This window comes from Pristiophorus japonicus, chromosome 1 (genome assembly GCF_044704955.1).
Source record: "Pristiophorus japonicus isolate sPriJap1 chromosome 1, sPriJap1.hap1, whole genome shotgun sequence".
Classification (NCBI taxonomy): Eukaryota; Metazoa; Chordata; class Chondrichthyes; family Pristiophoridae; genus Pristiophorus; species Pristiophorus japonicus.
In genome coordinates this window covers 167,136,585-167,156,273 of record NC_091977.1, presented here as the reverse complement: position 1 = coordinate 167,156,273, position 19,689 = coordinate 167,136,585, and the positions used below count along the sequence as shown (strand labels likewise).

General features: G+C 43.7%; 2 protein-coding genes and 1 pseudogene across 7 annotated transcripts in view; 2 read left to right on the top strand and 1 right to left on the bottom strand.

The window, feature by feature from the left end:
* LOC139266875 (endoplasmic reticulum aminopeptidase 1-like) overlaps positions 1-19,689 on the bottom strand; it is a 124,711-nt gene that overhangs the window by 87,964 nt on the left and 17,058 nt on the right. For 2 of the 6 annotated variants that reach the window (XM_070884485.1, XM_070884525.1), the window contains exons 2-4: positions 14,573-14,635; positions 4,868-4,966; positions 1,644-2,344 (exon numbers count right to left, since the gene is read on the bottom strand). In XM_070884485.1, the coding sequence (XP_070740586.1) occupies positions 1,644-2,170 (527 nt within the window). In that variant the 5' untranslated portion in view covers positions 2,171-2,344; positions 4,868-4,966; positions 14,573-14,635. Of the gene's footprint in view, positions 1-1,643; positions 2,345-4,867; positions 4,967-5,551; positions 5,707-5,860; positions 6,002-14,572; positions 14,636-19,689 lie in introns of those variants that run through there. The other 4 variants (XM_070884493.1, XM_070884508.1, XM_070884502.1 and 1 more) reach the window with 4 other exon arrangements.
* LOC139279440 (U2 spliceosomal RNA) lies at positions 4,320-4,558 on the top strand (annotated as a pseudogene).
* Positions 12,526-19,689, top strand: part of erap2 (endoplasmic reticulum aminopeptidase 2) — a 95,347-nt gene continuing 88,183 nt past the window's right edge. The window contains exon 1 of the mRNA XM_070884534.1: positions 12,526-12,575. Coding sequence (XP_070740635.1) covers positions 12,569-12,575 — 7 coding nt within the window. The 5' untranslated portion in view covers positions 12,526-12,568. The remainder of the gene's footprint in view (positions 12,576-19,689) is intronic.

Below are 19,689 nucleotides of genomic sequence, written 5' to 3'. Positions count from 1 at the left end.
AAAAAGGCTGAGGGATGACCTAATAGATGTCTTTAAAATTATGAAAAGTTTTGATAAAGTGGATACAGAGAGAATGTTTCCACTTGTGGGGAAGAGCATAACTAGAGGCCATCAATATAAGATAGTCACCAAGAAATTCAATAGGGAATTCAGAAGAAACTTCTTTACTCAGAGTGTGGTGAGAATGTGGAACTCGCTACCACAGGGAGTGGTTGAAGCGAATAGTATAGATGCAATTAAGGGAGGCTAGACAAGCATATGAGAGAGAAGGGAATAGAGGGTTATGCTGATAGATATAGATGAAGACGGGGAGGAGACTGGGTGAGCTGAATGGCCTGTTTCCATGTTGTCATTTCTATATAATTATGCAAAACAAACTAAATCCATTTAATCAGTATACTATACAAATGATCAAATCAACACAGGTGGAAAAACTAAAATAGAATATAAAAACAAAGATTGCTGGAAATACGCAGCAGGTTTGTCAGCCCCTCAAACAGAAGACAATTTGGCTTCTAACAACAACAACTTGTTTGTGTGTATAGCACCTTTAATGTAGTAAAATATCCCAAGGCGCTTCATAGGAGTGTTATAAGACAAAAGAAAATTGACACCAAGCCACATAAGGAGAAATTAGGGCAGATAATCAAAAGCTTGGTCAGAGGTAGGTATTAAGGAGCACCTTAAAGGAGGAAAGAGAGGTGGAGAGGTGGAGAGATTTAGGTAGAGAATTCCAGAGCTTAGAGCCAAGACAACAGAAAGCATTCGAATCATAGAATTACAGAACTGAGCCTAGGATCAACAGCAACTTGTATTTATATAGCGCCTTTAACATAGTGAAACATCTCAAGGTACTTCACAGGAGTATTATGAGATAAAACAATTTGGCACCGAGCTGCATAAGTAGAAATTAGCACAGGTGGGGTAGGTTTTAAGGAGCATCTTGAAGGAGGAAAGAGAGGTAGAGAGGCGGAGAGGTTTAGGCTGGGAGTTCCAGAGCTTGGGGCATAGGCAACTGAAGGCACGGCCACCAATTATAATTATAATATAAAAGCGATTATAATCAGGGATGCTCAAGAGGGCAGAATTAGAGGAGTACAGATATCTTGGGGGGTTGTGGGGCTGGAGGAGATTACAGAGTTAGGGAGGGGCAAGGCCAGAGAAGGATTTGAAAATAAGGATGAGAATTTTGAAATCGAGGCCTTGCTTAACCGGAAGCCAATGTAGGTCAGCGAGCACAGGGGTGATGGGTGAGTGGGACTTATTGCGGGTTAGGACATGGGCAGTTTTGGTTCACCTCTAGTTTATGTAGGGTGGAATGTGGGAGGCCAGCCAGGAGTACGTTGGAATAGTCAAGTCTAGAGGTAACAAAGGCATGGGTGAGGGCTTCAGCAGCGGATGAGCTGAGGCAAGGGCGGAGACGGGCAATGTTATAGAGGTGGAAATAGGCGGTCTTAGTTATGCTGCGGAGAAATAGACCCTTTGTCAGACTGGCTCTGATAAAAGGCCTCAACCTGAAATGTTAACCAGTTTTAATTTGTCAGATGCTGCGGACATGCTGTGTATTTCCAGCATTTTCTATTTTATTTCAAATGTTCAACATCGGTTTGTCTTCTTTTTCCTTGGAATAGAATGTATTTTACCTTAGTTCACCATCTTGAGTTTTATAACTGCTCTTGTAAAAGCCATGGAAGCTTTCCGACAGATTGGCAATGTAATCGATATTAACCAAGTACGTGTTTCCAGAGTACAAGGGTACACCGGCCTGAAGTGCAAGTTGCTCATATGGTGGGTATTCCAAAAGATGCAAGCTGCTTTCCAATCCAGTCGTTCCATCCTCTTTCAGTGGTACAATGGTTGCCTTGATGATTTCCAGGTTTTTACTGTGCAGGATGATAGAGCTGGTATCCGATTGAACAGAAACTTCAATCCTCACAGACGCAGAAAAATTCAGCATGGTCAAATTTGGGTGTATGAGCAGATCATAATGTACTGGGATAATGTTTTCAGGCAATCTCATTTTGTTCCAGGGAAACCTTTGACCATCAGATGTGAATGGGAAACCTGGTGCCTCCTCACTATTCTGGTCATTTTTTAAGGTGTCTGCTATTGAAAGGATGATGATAGCTGTAAGAAATCCTATGAATTTTAAATTCCCAGCAGTTGCCATCTGGAAGTCTATTGCTGTGGTGCTGTCACCTCTGGTGTTGTTTAAGGAAGTTTGCAGTTTTCCTGCTTTGCTCAGTTTCAGTTCTAAATTAAATTGTTGCTCCTTTGATAGCTATCCAGTCATTCACTTGCTTTATGTAAAGAATACATCAAGCATGTTGAAAACAATGATGTCCTATATGAAGAAAAACAAACATAAGTACATACATTTGTAATTATATGTGATTAGTATTTATCTACAGGTACACATTGTTGATAACATGCTAAGAAGAACATAGGAACAGGAGTAGGTTATTCTGCCCTTCAAAACTATTCTACCATTCATGGCTGATCTGAATCACAACTCCATTTAATTATCACTATATTATATTTGAGGAAAAAATATTGATCTGAACATAATTGTTGTGGTTGTTTCAGAAGTTACAAGACAATATATACTATTGTATCTACATTCTACTCTTGTTAATTCAAAGTTGATTTTGCTTAAAAATTTAAATTGATTGAATAAAGAAATTTTAATAAAACAGCACAAGTTTTATTAACACTTATATTAAATGCATAATTTCAATTGAAATTAACAGATAATTTAAAATAAGCAACTTCAAATTAAGAGATTGTATACAATATTGTGTCGTATTGAATTTTAATATGAAACTTTGAGGTTAAATCGAAATTTCAGCTTTGGTGAGGATATGTGCCACATGGTGTAATTCTAAGTCATAGAGACCAAGAAACTCCTCGGTTTTAGTCCTCATCTTATGTTGAGTTAACAGATCTCAGCCAGGATAGCAGTGGAGGCACTATGACTGACTTCAGCGTCCCTTAATTCAGGAGAGAAAATAAACTTGGCCAAACTTCCTACTCCTGATCACCAACCCCCAATGAAAGTGCAGAAGTATGGACATCAGATTGAGCAAAGTCAAGCTCAATTGTTCAGGCTACCATTCCAAAGCATCCCACCAACAATCATTATCCAGGATCATATTTTAAGAATAGCCACTTGAGGCGAATTATCACTCTTATCCATGGAAATGCAACCCCTTGTAACTCACCACGAGAAAAAGAAAATAGAAGAAACTTGAAAGGAAGGAAAGAAAAGTTATTTACAAAATAAGCTCCAAATTGCATACATTTTCAGTGTGGTACTCTTACCGTGGTTTCCATTGTTAAATTCATGACTAATGCCCGAGTTATTTTTAATTATACTGAACAAAGAGAAAAGGAACAGAGATCCACCACAAGAGAGAAATGATAAGGCCAATCATAATGTGAAAGATGACATTGTTTGAATTTCTTAATTGGAAGTCTACAACAGATCTGGAAGAGTGACAGTGACATATTAAAAGAAAGGTGAAGAATAGTATAGCCAAATGAAATGATAGAATGGGCAGGTATAACTTCAGTGATTGATGCAATCTACCTGTGGAGAGACCAAGAAGTATGGGGTTCACTAATCAACAGGGAGGAGAAAGAATATAGAGGAGAGGAGAGGGGATAGTTAAACATTATGATAAATTGATAATTTTATTTTGTATGTATTATGACTCTGCCCTTTTGTTAGCCCTGATAGGAAAACCCCTGGTTAAATTAGTGCAGCTATGTTCTCCCTGGCTTACAATGACTACCTCAGCTCTGGTACACCAATTTAATTTGTTCTACCAATATCCTTAAATTTGGCATTGCCAGTAAGCTTGGCACTGCAATTCTATGAACAACCTGGTAAATAAAAGTATACATTTTTAAAAGTAATACAATTTCAAGCAGAAGTTCAATGGTAGAGTACGATCTGCTAGGACCACCATTTTAGATTCAGCCATGTTGAATAAACTGCAGATCGACTGAATGCCACAAACATGCAGCCTGACCCTATTTGCCATGGTTCAGATTTGCATTTACAGAATATCTTATTATGTCACTCAGAAACTTCTTAGTGTTTCACATACAATTAATTACACTGACGTTCAATGTAGGCAATTGCATTTAACACTTCACCACCAAAGCAGATACAGTTCTCCTATAACAATCTAGCACACCCTTAGTGTTATTTTGGAGTGGTAGCCTAGATTACACATGGGGGTCCTGAAGGGCAGTGTAAAACCATATCTTTCTGACTCAGTGCCACCAACTGAATAAAGCCAACACACACATCTTTCGCTTCTCGGCCTTTTGGCTAAGATCATGCGTAACTGACCTGACAGGGGAGTAGCCACCATGACCTCCGGGTGGTTCTCCCTGGATCAGGAAGGTATATGCTTGCTTTTTTGGAAACAGGAGGTGGGTGGGGTGGCTTGACCCATCCACCTCCACGGAGGTGTGTGGGGGACCTGACCCATCCACCTCCATGGCACGAACCTGGTATTGCAGTACTTCCAGGAACGGTGCAGTGGCTCTAGGCCTTTTGGCTAAGAGCATTGGCGCAGAGTGATCCTTGGCGTGTGCAAGGTGACCTCTGGCGTTTGTGATTTGACAAAGAATTGGAACGATTGGCTACGAATTTCAAAAAAAATCACACACATCTTTTACAAAAAATAACAATGAGACAGCCCAGTGTCATGCGCCAAGAACACATAGCAGGAATTTAGGCATTCAAGATTTATGACCCAGACAGAAAATCATGAGCCCACAAATCAGATGTCACCCAAACTCGACATAGTCCACATGAAGATATATTCAGGAAGCACTAAAGATGAAAAGGTACCTCAAAAACAAGAGCAACAACTTGCATTATATAGCGTCTCCAAAGTAATAAAACGTCCCAAGGTGCTTCACAGGAGTGCAATCAAACAAAAATTGGCACCTAGACAAAGAAGAAGACATTAGGACAGGTGGTCAAAGTGGTAGGTTTTAAGCAGTATCTTAAAAGAGGAGAGAGAGGTAGAGAGGCTGGGAGGGAATTTCAGAGCTTGGGACCAACACAACTAAAGGCACACCTGCCAACGGTGAGCTGAAGGCAGTCGGGGATGCACAAGAGGTCAGAATTGGAGGAATTCAGCATTCTGGGGAGGTTTGAGGTAGGGAGGGACAAGGCTGTGGAGCAATTTGAACACAAGGATGAGAAGTTTAAATTCAAGGCGTTGGTGGCCGGGAACAAATGTAGGTCAGCAGGCACAGGGGTGATGGGTGAACAGGACTTGGTGCGAGTTAGAATACCCATTATTTTTAAAACAACTGTACCCTCAGAAACAAAACTGGGCATTAAAAATATATAGTTTCTTAAAGTTTCTCACTTGTTCAAACCTTGTTAAATTGAGTATTAAATGACAAATCTGAGTAGTTTTAAGCTGTGCAGCCTGGCCCAGTGAAATTAACAAACTGCCCTGTGTCTATCTAACAGGACTGGAGAAGCAGCCATGTTTCCCAGTACAGTACTTCCGGATTTTACCTCAAATTATCCAACGAGGGCAAAGTGCTGGGAGTAGCGCGGACTGCTGCAACCACACATGAATATGCGGGCCAGTCTTTAACCAACCACACAAGACAAAATCGGCTACGTTTGCGGATGAACCGTGAGACAGTGACCGTCTCGCGGAGGGAGGCTGTGTGGGAACTGCTGCGAGAACTAGTTCAGCAGCATCTCCGGCTCCAGGGAATCAGCAAAGACTGTCGGCTGCGGCCCACATTGCCCCTCGCAGATCCAATACAGCTTCTCTTTCATCACGCTGCCCTCCGTCTAATTGTTTTTTTACTTTACCTTTATAATAAACAAGACAGCATTTTCTGGCGGATGCAAGACTTAGGAATTGTAAAAGTGAACTGTGCCCTGCTGATTCTGGGCGCCCATCAGAAGTGAAAGTGAAATTGGAACAATCACAAACGCGGTTGGATAACGCGATAACTTTCCACCATTGGACTTTACTGTACGGCACCCTGTGAGTTGTATTTACATATTAAAATCCGAATCAGCAAATGATATAAAACGTTTTGAAATCAGGCTTTCCCTAGTGCAGTAACAATGCAAAGGTCACCACCCCAGGATTCAGGAAAGTTAAATCATCAGAGTCTGAAATTTCCTCCCAAGGGCACAACACAAGTTTGACCCGAAATTGCGCCCAATGTAAATGTAAATGCGAATGTAAAGTTGCACCCAAATATCCTCCCAATATCATGAGAAATTTAAAATGGGCATAAAAGGACATAAATCAGCAAAAATAATCTGGAGCCAAGGAAATGCCAAATCCCCATCAGTGTATTTCTTCCAGTCTAAAAATTGAAGTTTCAATTCACGTATCAAACATTCGGGCGCAGCATGTTCAATAACCTGCAATCGGGGAAACTTCAATTTTTTTACTGTGATTTACTGTTATGGCATAAAAACACATTAAAAGAAACAGAAAACACAAAGCAGATTTCAGTAAGTATATATATTTTTTTAAATGCCCAAAAACTTGCAATTAAAACACCAGAGAAATCATTTTATTTCCTGCTGCGCCTGAAAATCTGGCCACAATGTTGAGGCCCCAAAACAAGCGCAATTGGAGGATACTGGCTTTTGCGAGTTGGGGCGTGACATGTTTTGTGGGCGGGGGCGGGGGGGTGAGATTTATCCTGGTGGAAGATTTGATAGATATACATAAAGATTGAGGAGACTTAGGCGTATTGTAGTTACACGGGTAACTCACTTATGCCCAAAATTCTGCGATCTTTTAAGCCACTGAATTGGTTTGCGGCTAGTTTACGGGTGTATCTGGGTACACATATGGAGGAAGCTGCAGACCCAGTATTCAGATCTTTTGAGCATTGTTCTGAAGTCTAGGACATTAATCGAACATAGAAACATAGAAAATAGGTGCAGGAGTAAGCCATTCGGCCCTAAGATCCTGCACTGCCATTCAATAAGATCATGGCTGATCATTCACCTCAGTACCCCTTTCCTGCTTTCTCTCCATACCCCTTGATCCCTTTAGCCATAAGGGCCATATCTAACCCCCTCTTGAATATATACAATGAACTGGCATCAACAACTCTCTGCGGTCGGGAATTCCACAGGTTAACAACTCTCCGAGTGAAGAAGTTTCTCCTCATCTCAGTCCTAAATGGCCTACCCTTTATCCTAAGACTGTGTCCCCTGGTCCTGGACTTCCCCAACATCAGGAACATTCTTCCCGCATCTAACCTGTCCCGTCCCGTCAGAATCTTATACGTTTCTATGAGATCCCCTCTCATCCTTCTAAACTCCAGTGTATAAAGGCCCAGTTGATCCAGTCTCTCCTCATATGTCAGTCCAGCCATCCCTGGAATCAGTCTGGTGAACCTTCGCTGCACTCCCTCAATAGCAAGAATGTCCTTCCTCAGATTAGGAGACCAAAACTGAACACAATATTCCAGGTGAGGCCTCACCAAGGCCCTGTACTATTGTAGTAAGACCTCCCTGCTCCAATACTCAAATCCCCGAGCTATGAAGGCCAACATGCCTTTTGCCTTCTTCACCGCCTGCTGTACCTGCATGCCAACTTTCAATGACTGATGAACCATGACACCCAGGTTTCGTTGCACCTCCCCTTTTACTAATCTGCCACCGTTCAGATAATATTTTGCCTTCGTGTTTTTGCCACCAAAGTGGATAACCTCACATTTATCCACATTATACTGCATCTGCCATGCATTTGCCCACTCACCTAACCTGTCTAAATCACCCTGCAGCCTCTTAGCATCCTCCTCACAGCTCATACCGCCACCCAGTTTAGTGTCATCTGCAAACTTGGAGATATTACACTCAATTCCTTCATCCAAATCATTAATATATATTATAAAGAGCTGGGGTCCCAGCACCGAGTCCTGCAGCACTCCACTAGTCACTGCCTCCCATTCCGAAAAGGACCCATTTATCCCGACTCTCTGCTTCCTGCCTGCCAATTCTCTATCCACGTCAGTACATTACCCCCAATACCATGTGCTTTGATTTTGCACACCAATCTCTTGTGTGGGACCTTGTCAAAGGCCTTTTGAAAGTCCAAATACACCATATCCACTGGTTCTCCCTTGCCCACTCTACTAGTTACATCCTCAAAAAGTTCGAGAAGATTTGTCAAGCATGATTTCCCTTTCATAAATCCATGCTGACTTGGACCGATCCTGTCACTGCTTTCCAAATGCGCTGCTATTTCATCTTTAATAATTGATTCCAACGTTTTCCCCACTACTGATGTCAGGCTAACCGGTATATAGTTACCAGTTTTCTCTCTCCCTCCTTTTTTAAAAAGTGGTGTTACATTAGCTACCCTCCAGTCCATAGGAACTGATCCAGAGTCGATAGACTGTTGGAAAATAATCACCAATGCATCCACTATTTCTAGGGCCAAGTACTTTAAGTTCCTTAATACTCTGGGATGCAGACTATCAGGCCCCGGTGATTTATCGGCCTTCAATCCCATCAATTTCCCAAACACAATTTCCCGCCTAAAAGGATACCCTTAAGTTCCTCCTTCTCACTCGACCCTCAGTCCCCTAGTACATCAGGAAGGTTATTTGTGTCTTTCTTCGTGAAGACAAAAACCAAAGTATTTGTTCAATTGGTCTGCCATTTCTTTGTTCCCCATTATAAATTCACCTGAGTCCGACTGTAAGGGACCTACGTTTGTCTTCACTAATCTTTTTCTCTTCACATATCTATAGAAGCTTTTACAGTCAGTTGCTCTGTTGATTAGTAACACTGGTTACCCGAAAGTGTGGCACATTTATATAGTATTTGAGGGACCAATCCTGAGCTGAGGCAAACTAACAGTAACCTAGATTTTCTGATTGGTCACACCTGATTTTCAAGTGTACAACAGGTGTAACCAATTGTGGAGTTGGGCAGAGATCAACACCTGGAATTTCTTAGGGGGCCAACATAACTGGCGGACATCCATCTGGTCCGGGACCTCATCCATTGTTCCCAGGAGGCTGGTCTGTCGGTCGCCTTCCTATCCCTCGACCAAGAGAAGGCGTTCGACAGGGTGGATCACGACTATCTGCTCGGAACTCTGCGCGCTTTCGGGTTCGGGACGCATTTCGTCGCCCGGATCCGACTTTTGTACGCCGCCGCGGAGTGTCTGATTAAGGTTAACGGGTCCTTGACGGCGCCCCTTCGCTTTAGGAGAGGGGTGCGCCAGGGATGCCCCATGTCCGGCCAGTTATATGCTGTTTGCGTGGAGCCTTTCCTGCGCCTCTTGCGGACGAGGTTGACGGGACTGGCTCTGCAAGGGCCGGGCGTGGAGGTCGTCCTCTCGGATTACGCCGATGACGTGCTCCTCGCGGTAGAGGATCCCGCTGACCTGCGGAGGATGCGTGAGTGCCAGGAGATTTACTCGGCCGCGTCCTCCGCCAGGATCAACTGGGAGAAATGTTCCGGACTCCTGGTGGGTCAGTGGCGGGTGGACTCCCTGCCGGAGGAGCTCAGGCCTTTTGCCTGGAGCACGACCCATCTCCTCTATCTGGGAGTCTACCTTAGCCCCGACGAGGGAGCCTGGCCGGCGAACTGGCAGGAGCTGGAGGCCAAGGTCGCCGCTCGCCTAGGGCGCTGGACAGGACTGCTCCGAGTGCTGTCCTACAGGGGTCGAGCGCTAGTCATAAACCAGCTGGTGGCCGCAATGTTGTGGTACCGGCTGGTCACTTTGACCCCTCCCCCTGCGTTTGTCGCCAAGATACAGAAGAAGCTGGTGGACTTCTTCTGGAACAACAGGAAGCACTGGGTCTCTGCCGCGGTCCTGAGTCTCCCGCTTGAGGAGGGCGGTCAGTCGTTGGTGTGCGTCAGCGCCCAGCTCGCGATTTTCCGTCTTCAGACCCTGCAGAGATACCTTTACGTCGAGCCCCCTCCTAGGTGGTGTGCTCTGGCGAGGTATTTCTTCCGCCAGCAGCTCGACCTCAATTATGACACGCAGCTCCTGTTTGTGAACTTGGGGGGTGCCAGGACCGCCCTCCGGGAGCTGCCTGTCTTTTACAGGGAACTCATCAGGGTCTGGAACAAAGTCTCCACCAAGCGCAGCTCTCCGCCGGCTGGAGTGGCGGCCGTCCTGCAGGAACCGCTGCTCGGGAATCCATACCTCCACGGCCGAGGTTTTATGTGGCGGTCGGAAGAGAGGGCTGTGGCTGGTGAGGTGACCAGGGTCAGGGACCTGCTCGATGGCGGAGGAGCGGGCTGGATGGCGCCAGACACGCTGGCGCGGCGCCTAAATTCTGCCAACGTCCGCCACGCGGCCGATGCCATCGAGTCGCTAAAAACAGCTCTGGGCCCTGACTCCGTTAGGTGCATCGAGGAGGCTCAAGCACGTGGGGAGATCCCGTCCGAACTGACCCCCGTCCGGACGGAATTCCTCATCGGCGCCAAACCCCGGAACCTCCCTCGGGGGCCGGCGCCTCACAACTTGAGCCGCCTCGGGGAAATTCCCTCCGTGCCTTTCAGTTCCGCGTGGAGGGGTTTCCTGTACGGGCTGCTCCTGCACACCCTCAACTTTGCCATCCTCGCCGACCGTCCGGACACGCCATGGCGTACCATCTTGCCGTCCGGAGGAGGCGGGGGTCCCCGATGGAGGGCACTCTACGCAGGGGTCCTCCCACTATTCATCGGGGACTTGGCCTGGAGGGTGGTGCACGGAGCAGTGCCGTGCAATAAATTTTTAAGCCGGTTCACGGACTCCCAGGCCGCCTGCAATTTCTGCGGTCTGGAGGAGTCCGTGTTCCATGTTTTTATTGAGTGCACGAGGTTGCAGCCCCTGTTCCATTATTTGAAGGGGCTGCTCCTGAAATTCTGGCTGCACTTCAGTCCCACTCTCCTGATCTTTGGGCACCCTGTGCGGAGGGGAGCGGGTAGGTCCGAAGGCCTCCTCGTAGGACTGCTCCTGGGCACGGCCAAGGGTGCCATCAGCCGGTCCAGGCAGCGGGCGGTCGAGGGGGTCGTTCAACCTGACTGCCTGCCTCTCTTCCGCTCTTACATCCGGTCCAGGGTGTCCTTGGAGATGGAGCATGCGGTGTCCACCGGTACGCTCGCGGCCTTCCGCAAGAGGTGGGCACCGGAGGGGCTGGAGTGCATCATCACGCCCGGCAACCAAATTTTAATTTGATTTTACGTTTTAAAGTTTAATTTGTTTTAATTGCCGGTGCTTTTAGTGTCCCCCTCTCCTTTTATAGGGGGCACTGGAAAAAGGAAAAATTTGATTTTAGTGCCCAAAAAAAAAAACATAACTGGCGGAAGATTGTCAGGAATGTTGTTTCCAGCGCTGGGTGCCATAGCTTCCATGAAAAATCAGGAGAACCACTGCGGAAATTCCCTGCGCAGGTACATCATTTAAGATTGTGATGGAACTTCAGATGGATTCAAGAAGCATCATGGGTGCATATAGTTGAGCGCATAATGAAAACATTCATAATTTCTACTCATTTGACCCTGTTTCCTTTATCCTTTCATATAAACTGGCTGTTCAGTGTTGCTAGGCACTGAACTCCATACAGAGATTAGTTTAAAGAGACCAGTAGTGAGACTGTTTTATTGTCAAGCCATTAATGAATGTTCTCTTTTATTTTTGCATATTTCCAGAGCAGTTTGAAGAGTCTTTGTGGCTGTTTCTGTGGTACTGCATTGATGACGAGATTCAACACCGCTTCCAGTGCAGCCTTCGGCCATCTGAGGAAAAGAGTGTTCGAAGACCAGGCCCTCAAATCTGCCACCAAACTCATGGTCTACAGGGCTGTAGTAATACCCACCCTCCTGTATGGTTCAGAGACATGGACCATGTACAGTAGACACCTCAAGTCGCTGGAGAAATACCATCAACGATGTCTCCGCAAGATCCTACAAATCCCCTGGGAGGACAGGCGCACCAACATTAGCATCCTCGACCAGGCCAATATCCCCAGCATTGAAGCACTGACCACACTTGACCAGCTCCGCTGGGTAGGCCACATAGTTCGCATGCCAGACGCGAGATTCCCAAAGCAAGCGCTCTACTCGGAACTCCTTCATGGCAAACGAGCCAAAGGTGGGGAGAGGAAATGTTGCAAGGACACCCTCAAAGCCTCCCTGATAAAGTGAAACATCCCCACTGACATCTGGGAGTCCTTGGCCAAAGACCGCCCTAAATGGAGGAAGTGTATCCGGGAGGGCGCTGAGCACCTCGAGTCTCATCGCCGAGAGCATGCAGAAATCAAGCGCAGGCAGCGGAAAGAGCGTGCGGCAAACCTGACCCACCCACCCTCAACAACTATCTGTCCCACCTGTGACAGGGACTGTGATTCTCGTATTGTTTAGCCACCTAAGGACTCATTTTAAGAATTGAAGCAAGTCTTCCTCGATCCCGAGGGACTGCCTATGATGATGATGATGACTGCATTAAAAAAATTGCTGCTGCTATTGTGCCACAATGGTTTTCCACTGGGATTCCCCTACATCTTTGCTTTTTGAAGTAGGAAGAGGACCAACAGAGGTATGTCAGGTAAGTCAGGATATACCAGATGAACTCCATACTCATCCACTGATACTGTCATACCAGAATATGCAGACAGAGATGCACACACCTTCACTTGTCCACAGAGCAATGTCTTCAGCGGCTTTGTTTTACCAGGGTAAACTTGACGTTGGGAGTTATGCCACATGCTGAAAACAGGCCTGCAGCCAATGTTCCATACAAATGGCATTTCTAGTGGCTGTAAAGTTGACAACCACACTGAACTTTTGTGTCAGGATTGTTTCAAGCTGTCACTCGGGACATTGCAAATATGTGTATCAGCTGTAGACAGATATGTGAAGTAAGTCACAGATGCATTATTTGCTCGAGTCAGTTTATATCCTTCCCTATGGACAATCACCTTCTGCGACCAGTGGATACTGCAGGGTATAAAGCGTTTAATTGCACAAACAAAAATATGATTTATAATTATAGTTTTATTTTAGTTAATTACATTTTATGTTCATATTAGCGATGCCTTCTTAATCTTGTAGAGCTGTTTTACTGTTAGTAAGACTGGGGCAACCCAGTGTCATCTTTATTGAATTATTTAAAAAAGGGCTATACATACTTACAAAGTGAGAACTAGGCTTCCTAAAAGTCCAGCGGTTATGGATTGCACTGGTGTGGCCATATGTGCTCCCGCAGACAAGGTCATTACCTCCCTAAAGCAGCCTTGATCTTATTGATTGGCGGAGCAGGCTCGAAGGATCAAATGGGCTACTCCTGCTCCTATTTCTTATGTTCTTCTATTCTTAAATAGGAACAATTCTATTCACTGAATATTAAGCTCATTTGTAACCATCAATATCACATTATGTAAGTCAGTGCTCTCTTCTCAGATATCTGTCACAATGTCTTTTTAAGGTAGTTCACCATGCCACCAATATTTGACCCAGATAGGCAAGTCTCAGGATAACCCCTGGGTGTTCAAGACTCTTGAACTCCTAAGGTCATAATGATTCTAGGATATTCTAACCAGTTGAACATAGGTACAATAAAGTGCATATGTCCATTAGAGTATTCATCAAGCGCACCATTGGCACATTGAAGCCACTATTCAGGTAGCTGGACTGATCTGGATGCATTCTGCAATATGGAAGGCTTGGCTTTCAAGGACTTATGGTGCTTCACAATGTTATCTTGCAAAGAAACATCATCAGTGAAGACCTTGGAGGAGTAGCCAGAAGTGGCTGCAAAAGAAAACTAATTGTTCTCTGTGACAGCAAACCTAATAATCCCAATAAGATTAGAGAAGTTATTTTTAAGCAAGACATAGCAATATGCTCTCCTTAAAAAATATAAGCAGATTCAATGAATTTGATTTAAATGAGATGAAAGTCCTAGACAGGCTAAAAGGGCTCAAAACAAACAAGTCCAGTCCCTGAGATAGATAGTATATAGTCCAGAATGCTGAGAGAGACTAGCAAGAAGATTTGTGAGGAATAGATAATAATTATGAGGGAGTCTCTGAACTCTGGTGAGGTACCAGTAGACTGGAAATAAGCTAATGTGGTGCCCAATTTCAAGCAAAGACAGAAACCCAGCTCAAGTCGAATAGGATGCAGAGGTTGCTAATAGTCCAGTTCAATCCGAGACAGTGGCCAGGATATGGAGTTTGCGGCAGGAACAGAAAACAATGTTTAACTGAAAGAAATTGCACCTCATTCAAGACTGCATGTCAGACAATATCAAACTCATTTATTTTAATCTTGTCTTGCAGAAGACAGTCCATAAGAAATCAATGCCTAGTGCCACACCCATATATATTTTAGAGCAGTAACCCCGTATGAGAAAGAAGCCCTCAGGATACTTGGAATGGAGGCTCTGGAGGGTGCCTGATGAGGAAGAATGAGGACAGGCACTAATTCAGTGCTCATTATCAACCTCTGCTTTTTCAACTTAATTCATTAACAGCCAGCAAAACATACATTAAGGCCCTTTACAGTGTCAGTGCTACTGAAATGAACACGAAAGCTGCTCACCAGAACACTATTGGACTCTGAATTTCTTTTCTCCTTTACTAGATGTGTCAGATGATGGTGAGCCTGAAAAATACAATGTAAGCAATTGACATTAGTCTCAGAAAATACAAAATGTTTTACAAGTCCTCAGGAGTTTAACAACTGAAAAATACCAGGAATTAAGAGCCTGTAAAATGAGATAAATGTGTATCTGCCCCATAGTTCCACTCATGCAAATGTAATTAGCTGTATAATTAGGAAACCACAAATAGAACCAAAATTCTTCCTAATAAGGAGAGGAAATAAAATAAAACTAAGTTAATAAATGAGCCATGCGATTTCCTGTAGCTGCACTCTTCATGGGGAAAGGAAAAATACATTTAAAATAGACCATATGTCTATATAGAGTTCATTAATCATCATCATCATCATAGGCAGCCCCTCGAAACAAGGATGACTTGCTTCCACGCCAAAAAAGGATGAGTTCACAGGTGTTTCAATGAAGGATCTGAACTACATCCTCAAGGTTGGAAGATGCCTGTGCGTGGATTTTTTTAACGTGTGGTGGCCGTTGCACACCAGCCACCACACGGGCTTGACAGAGCTGGGTCTTGGTCCAGTGAAAAGGATTATCCAAGATGACTGGAGACTAGCTCTGCTGCACGGACCTAGTGCACACACATATCGCATTGCGGACTGGCCCGTGCTGCCCCTGGGCTCTTGCCTCTTAAACAGGGAAAACGAACACACCAAAAAAAAACAATGAAACGGAACATAAAGTGAATTAAGATAGAATCTGAATATTAGCTCATTTTCTTTCAGTGAGGAAACTGGAACTAAAATTCAACAATTGAACGATCACTGCCAATATCAGTAGCCAGATGCCATTCGCAACCCACTGGATGGAAACAGACAGCAATGATAATAATAATAGCTCACGGGTCATCATTTTTATCCACGAGAATTATTTCCACCAGAGTAAAAAGTGATTTGTGGGAGGGATAAATTTATTCTAAATACACTTTTAAAATATAAATAAAAAATAAAATAAATTTATATGGTATGCTTCAAGGAAAGATTTATGAGTAATTCTGTAATCTGGTATTCCCATTAATTTTCCCAAGAACACAAATTGAAATATTACCTCAAATTCAAAGAATATCTCTGAGAGAAATATGACAGTTCTGGTTAGGCCCTTACCAAATGCATTTACAATGACACTATTTGCATCAAGAACAACATGAACCATGAAAAACAGCACAGCAATATACTCTGGAATTCAAGAATGAATGGCATGTATCAGAAGTATATACCTTTCTAATTTATCATCAAGCCAACTTGCAGCTCTTGCCAGAAACCATTTTTGAGCTTTTGGTTCCATCCATTTCTGCAGCTGCTTGCTCATTGAACCGTACAGTGCACAACCTCAGTGTCATGTTTAATCTCAAGCTGAACTTCATAATTCATATCTTATCAATCACCGAGACCACCTATTTACCCGTGCAACATAATCTGCCTTCCACCTTAGTTCATCCTCAACCCTCCTGAAACCCTTATCCACACCTTCATCACCTCCATGTTTGGCTTCTCCAATGCTCTAATCACCACCCTCCACCCTACATAAACTCTAGCTCTTCTAAATCCCCCAAGTCCATGCTATCCTGCACTGTCCTATACACAAATCACCAGTAACTGCCAGCATATGCTCTCCATTCTTCCAACTGTGGATCCCTCCATTTCAATCGCAGATCAATAACTTGCATTTATATAGCCCCCTTAATGTAGCAAAACATCACAAGGTGCTTCACAGGAGCTTTGTCAAATAAAATTTGACACGAGCCACACAAGGAGATATTAGGACAGATGACAAGAAGCAGCTTTTAAGCAACGTCTTAACAGTGCAGAGAGGTTTAGGGGGCGAATTCCAGAGCTTAGAGTCGATGCAGCTGAAGGCACAGCCACCAATGGTGGAGCGATTAAAATCAGTGATGTGTAAGTGGCCAGAATTGAAGGGGTGTAGAGGTTGTAGGGCTGGGGGAGGTTACAGAGATAGGGAAGGGTGAGGCCATGGAGGGATCTGAAAACGAGGATGAGAATTTTAAAAATCAGGGTGTTGCCGAACATGGAGCTAATGTAGTTCAGTGAGCACAGGGATGATGGGTGACCAGGACTTGGTGCAAGTTAGGCTATGGGCAGCAGAGATTTGGATAAGCTCAAGTTTATGTAGGGTGGGAGATGGGAGGCCGGCCAGGAGAGCTTTGGCATAGTCAAGTCTAACGTAACAAAGGCATGGATGAGGGTTACAGCAGATGAGCTGAGGTAGGGGCGGAGACGAGAGATGTTACGGAGCTAGAAGTTGGCGGTCTTGGTGATGGAGCACATATGTGATCAGAAGTTCATCCTAGGGTCAAATACAACACCAAGGTTGCAAGCGGTCTGATTCAGCCTCAGACAGTTGCCAGCGAGAGGGTTGGAGTTGGTGGCTAGCGAACGGAGATTGTAGTGGGGACCAAAGATAATGGCATCGATCTTCCCAATATTAGAGAAAATTTCTGCTCATCCAATACTGGATATCGGGCAAGCAGTGTGAAAAATCAGAGACAATGGAGGGGTTGAAAGGGTGGTGGTGAGGTAACATTGGGTGTCGCCAGCGTACATGAGGAACCCAAAGTGTTTTCGGATGATGTTGCCGAGCGGCAGCATGTAGATGTAGATGAGAAATAGGAGGGGGCCAAGGATAGGTCCTTAGAGTCTCCAGAAGTAACGATGCAGAAGTGGGAAGAGAAGCCATTTCAGGTGATTCTCTTGCTACGACTGGTTAGATAAGAATGGAACCAGCCAAGCACAGTCCCACCCAGCTGGATGACAGATCCTGCAATCTTACATTCTGTCCACCTTGAGAAGCCTCTTCAAAATCTATCTGTTCGAACATAGCTTCGGCCACCTCACGGAAGCCTGCTTCACTTATTGTGCGGTATCAGTTTCTCCTCTCTTTTGTGTCTTTTAATGTTTGCCATGTTAAAGTTCAACATTGTCAATGTCTTCTAATCTGACAATATGAATTTCCTTCCATAAATACCTTGGCCTTTTTTATCTGACAGTCTTAATGTGCCACATGTCTATTCTAATTACTACTTTGGTCGTCATGAATTTATACATTTCTATTTATCAAAAACATAAACTATTTTCATTATATGAGTGTCTAAATTCTGGAGACATATACTACAGCTTCTACAAATTCAGCACTGACAAGAAGTGCTGGAATAATGATGGCTCAGTCTCAAAGGCAGATATGCTCTAATCTCCTGTCCCGAGCCCTGATTTCCTCCATATGTTCAAAGAGCATCGGATTATTTTAATAAATGGTGCAGTCCAGTGGCAGTGTGGTTAGTGCAATACATGCATATGTTTTAATGCACTGAATTGATTAGAATAATCAGCCTGTAATTATAATTAGGTGCGCTTTATGGGGAATGGCAGAAGCACGGGAAGGATGCTTTATCCTTCAAGAGGTTCCAAAATCCCAAGAGAAAGGTCCAGTTTTGCTTGGGTGGTGAATCATTGATCCCTGTACTCCAAAACAAATAATTTTCAACCTGCACCACAGAGACACAAATGCGAGTGCTAATGTACATTTGCAGCTGGTGCAATGGTTTGTCCAGGCACACAACACAGCAATCATATTGCCTCCCTGATATCAGCAATTCTAAAGAATTAGTTTTGATGCTATGCCAGGAGGGAAATTACCCTAATTTGTACTGGTAAAATTATTAAAATGTACCAACTCTGCCTTTAATTAGGAGTAGCACTGATTCGAATCCTGTTTACAGCTGTCATTTTGCTGACAATCAAGACTGTATAATAACAAGTGATAATGTTCAAAGCTCGGAGCTTATGAACAAAATAGATCTTAAACATACCCAAGATATACTTGTTCAAAGCTATTAACCGGTCGGCTAAATAAGGGCTCTGACTGTAAAATAACCTCACTAATCATATGACGTGCTTTTAGTTGAAAACATTCATTGGCTGTAAAGCACTTTGAGACATCTGGTGGTCATGAAAGGTGCTATATAAATGCAAGTCTTTCTATTTTTCTTAAGTATAATCATTCTATATAAACCAGTTAAGGCTGAGCTACAGATACCTTTAAACTATATTTGTATCTTCAATGCTTTCAAACACGTTTCAGTTAATAATATCTGCTCAAGTACTTTGTGTACTCCTTAGTATTTAATCTTAAGCTATTAATCATATTAACTTAGATAAAGTTGTTAATAAAGTTGAGTTAGTTCACAGATTTCTATCTGACAGCATCTTTGATAACTTAAGCAAGATTTGAACTTCACTCAGTAGTGTACTGCATGCACTGTTGTGAGAAGTATGGTTTGTGTAACTATTAATATAATTTGGACTGGGTAATATATATCCATTACAGAGGCAAACCAAAATTTTAGGCATCTGATAACATACAGCCATGGGTGGTAAATCTACATCCAGATGTCTGATGTAGAATTGAGGTTGAATTGAGGTAGAAGGGTTAACTATGTATCTGATATCTTTTGATTAATATTCCTTGCAAGGTTTATCAGCCACATTATTATTACATTTTCAAGTAATTAACGTGTAATCATTTTTCTCTGAAAAAAATGTTTTTGTGCGATGGTGTTGCAAAAGACGCGCACAGTTAATTCATGGATCTCACAATTTCTGCAGTTGTGCTGTTAAATGCAAGTGTTCTCGTGATGAAAACAAACTGAGTTTGGTCTTGCTGTGTCTGGCACATTACGGTGTAATTATCACTCCATGCATGAGCTTGAATGTATGAGTAAGAGAGAATGAGCGAGAGTGGGAGAATGAGTCCCAGACTGAGTGAGAATGAATACATGGGAAAGTAAGTGTTAAGTCCTGACTCCAATGTACTGACTTACACGAGACACATGCTGAAGTCAAGGTCACTCAGGCCCTGCACCTTTAATTCCAGCTCTCCAGTGCTGCACTTCCTGAGACCTCCCTTTATATAACTCAGTGGGACAGGTATGGAGTGTCTCCTGCAAGTGCACCCCTGGTGGTAAGGTATGCTTATTGTTACAGGTCATATCCAGTTATAGTCATGTATAGCATGGTAAGATACAGTT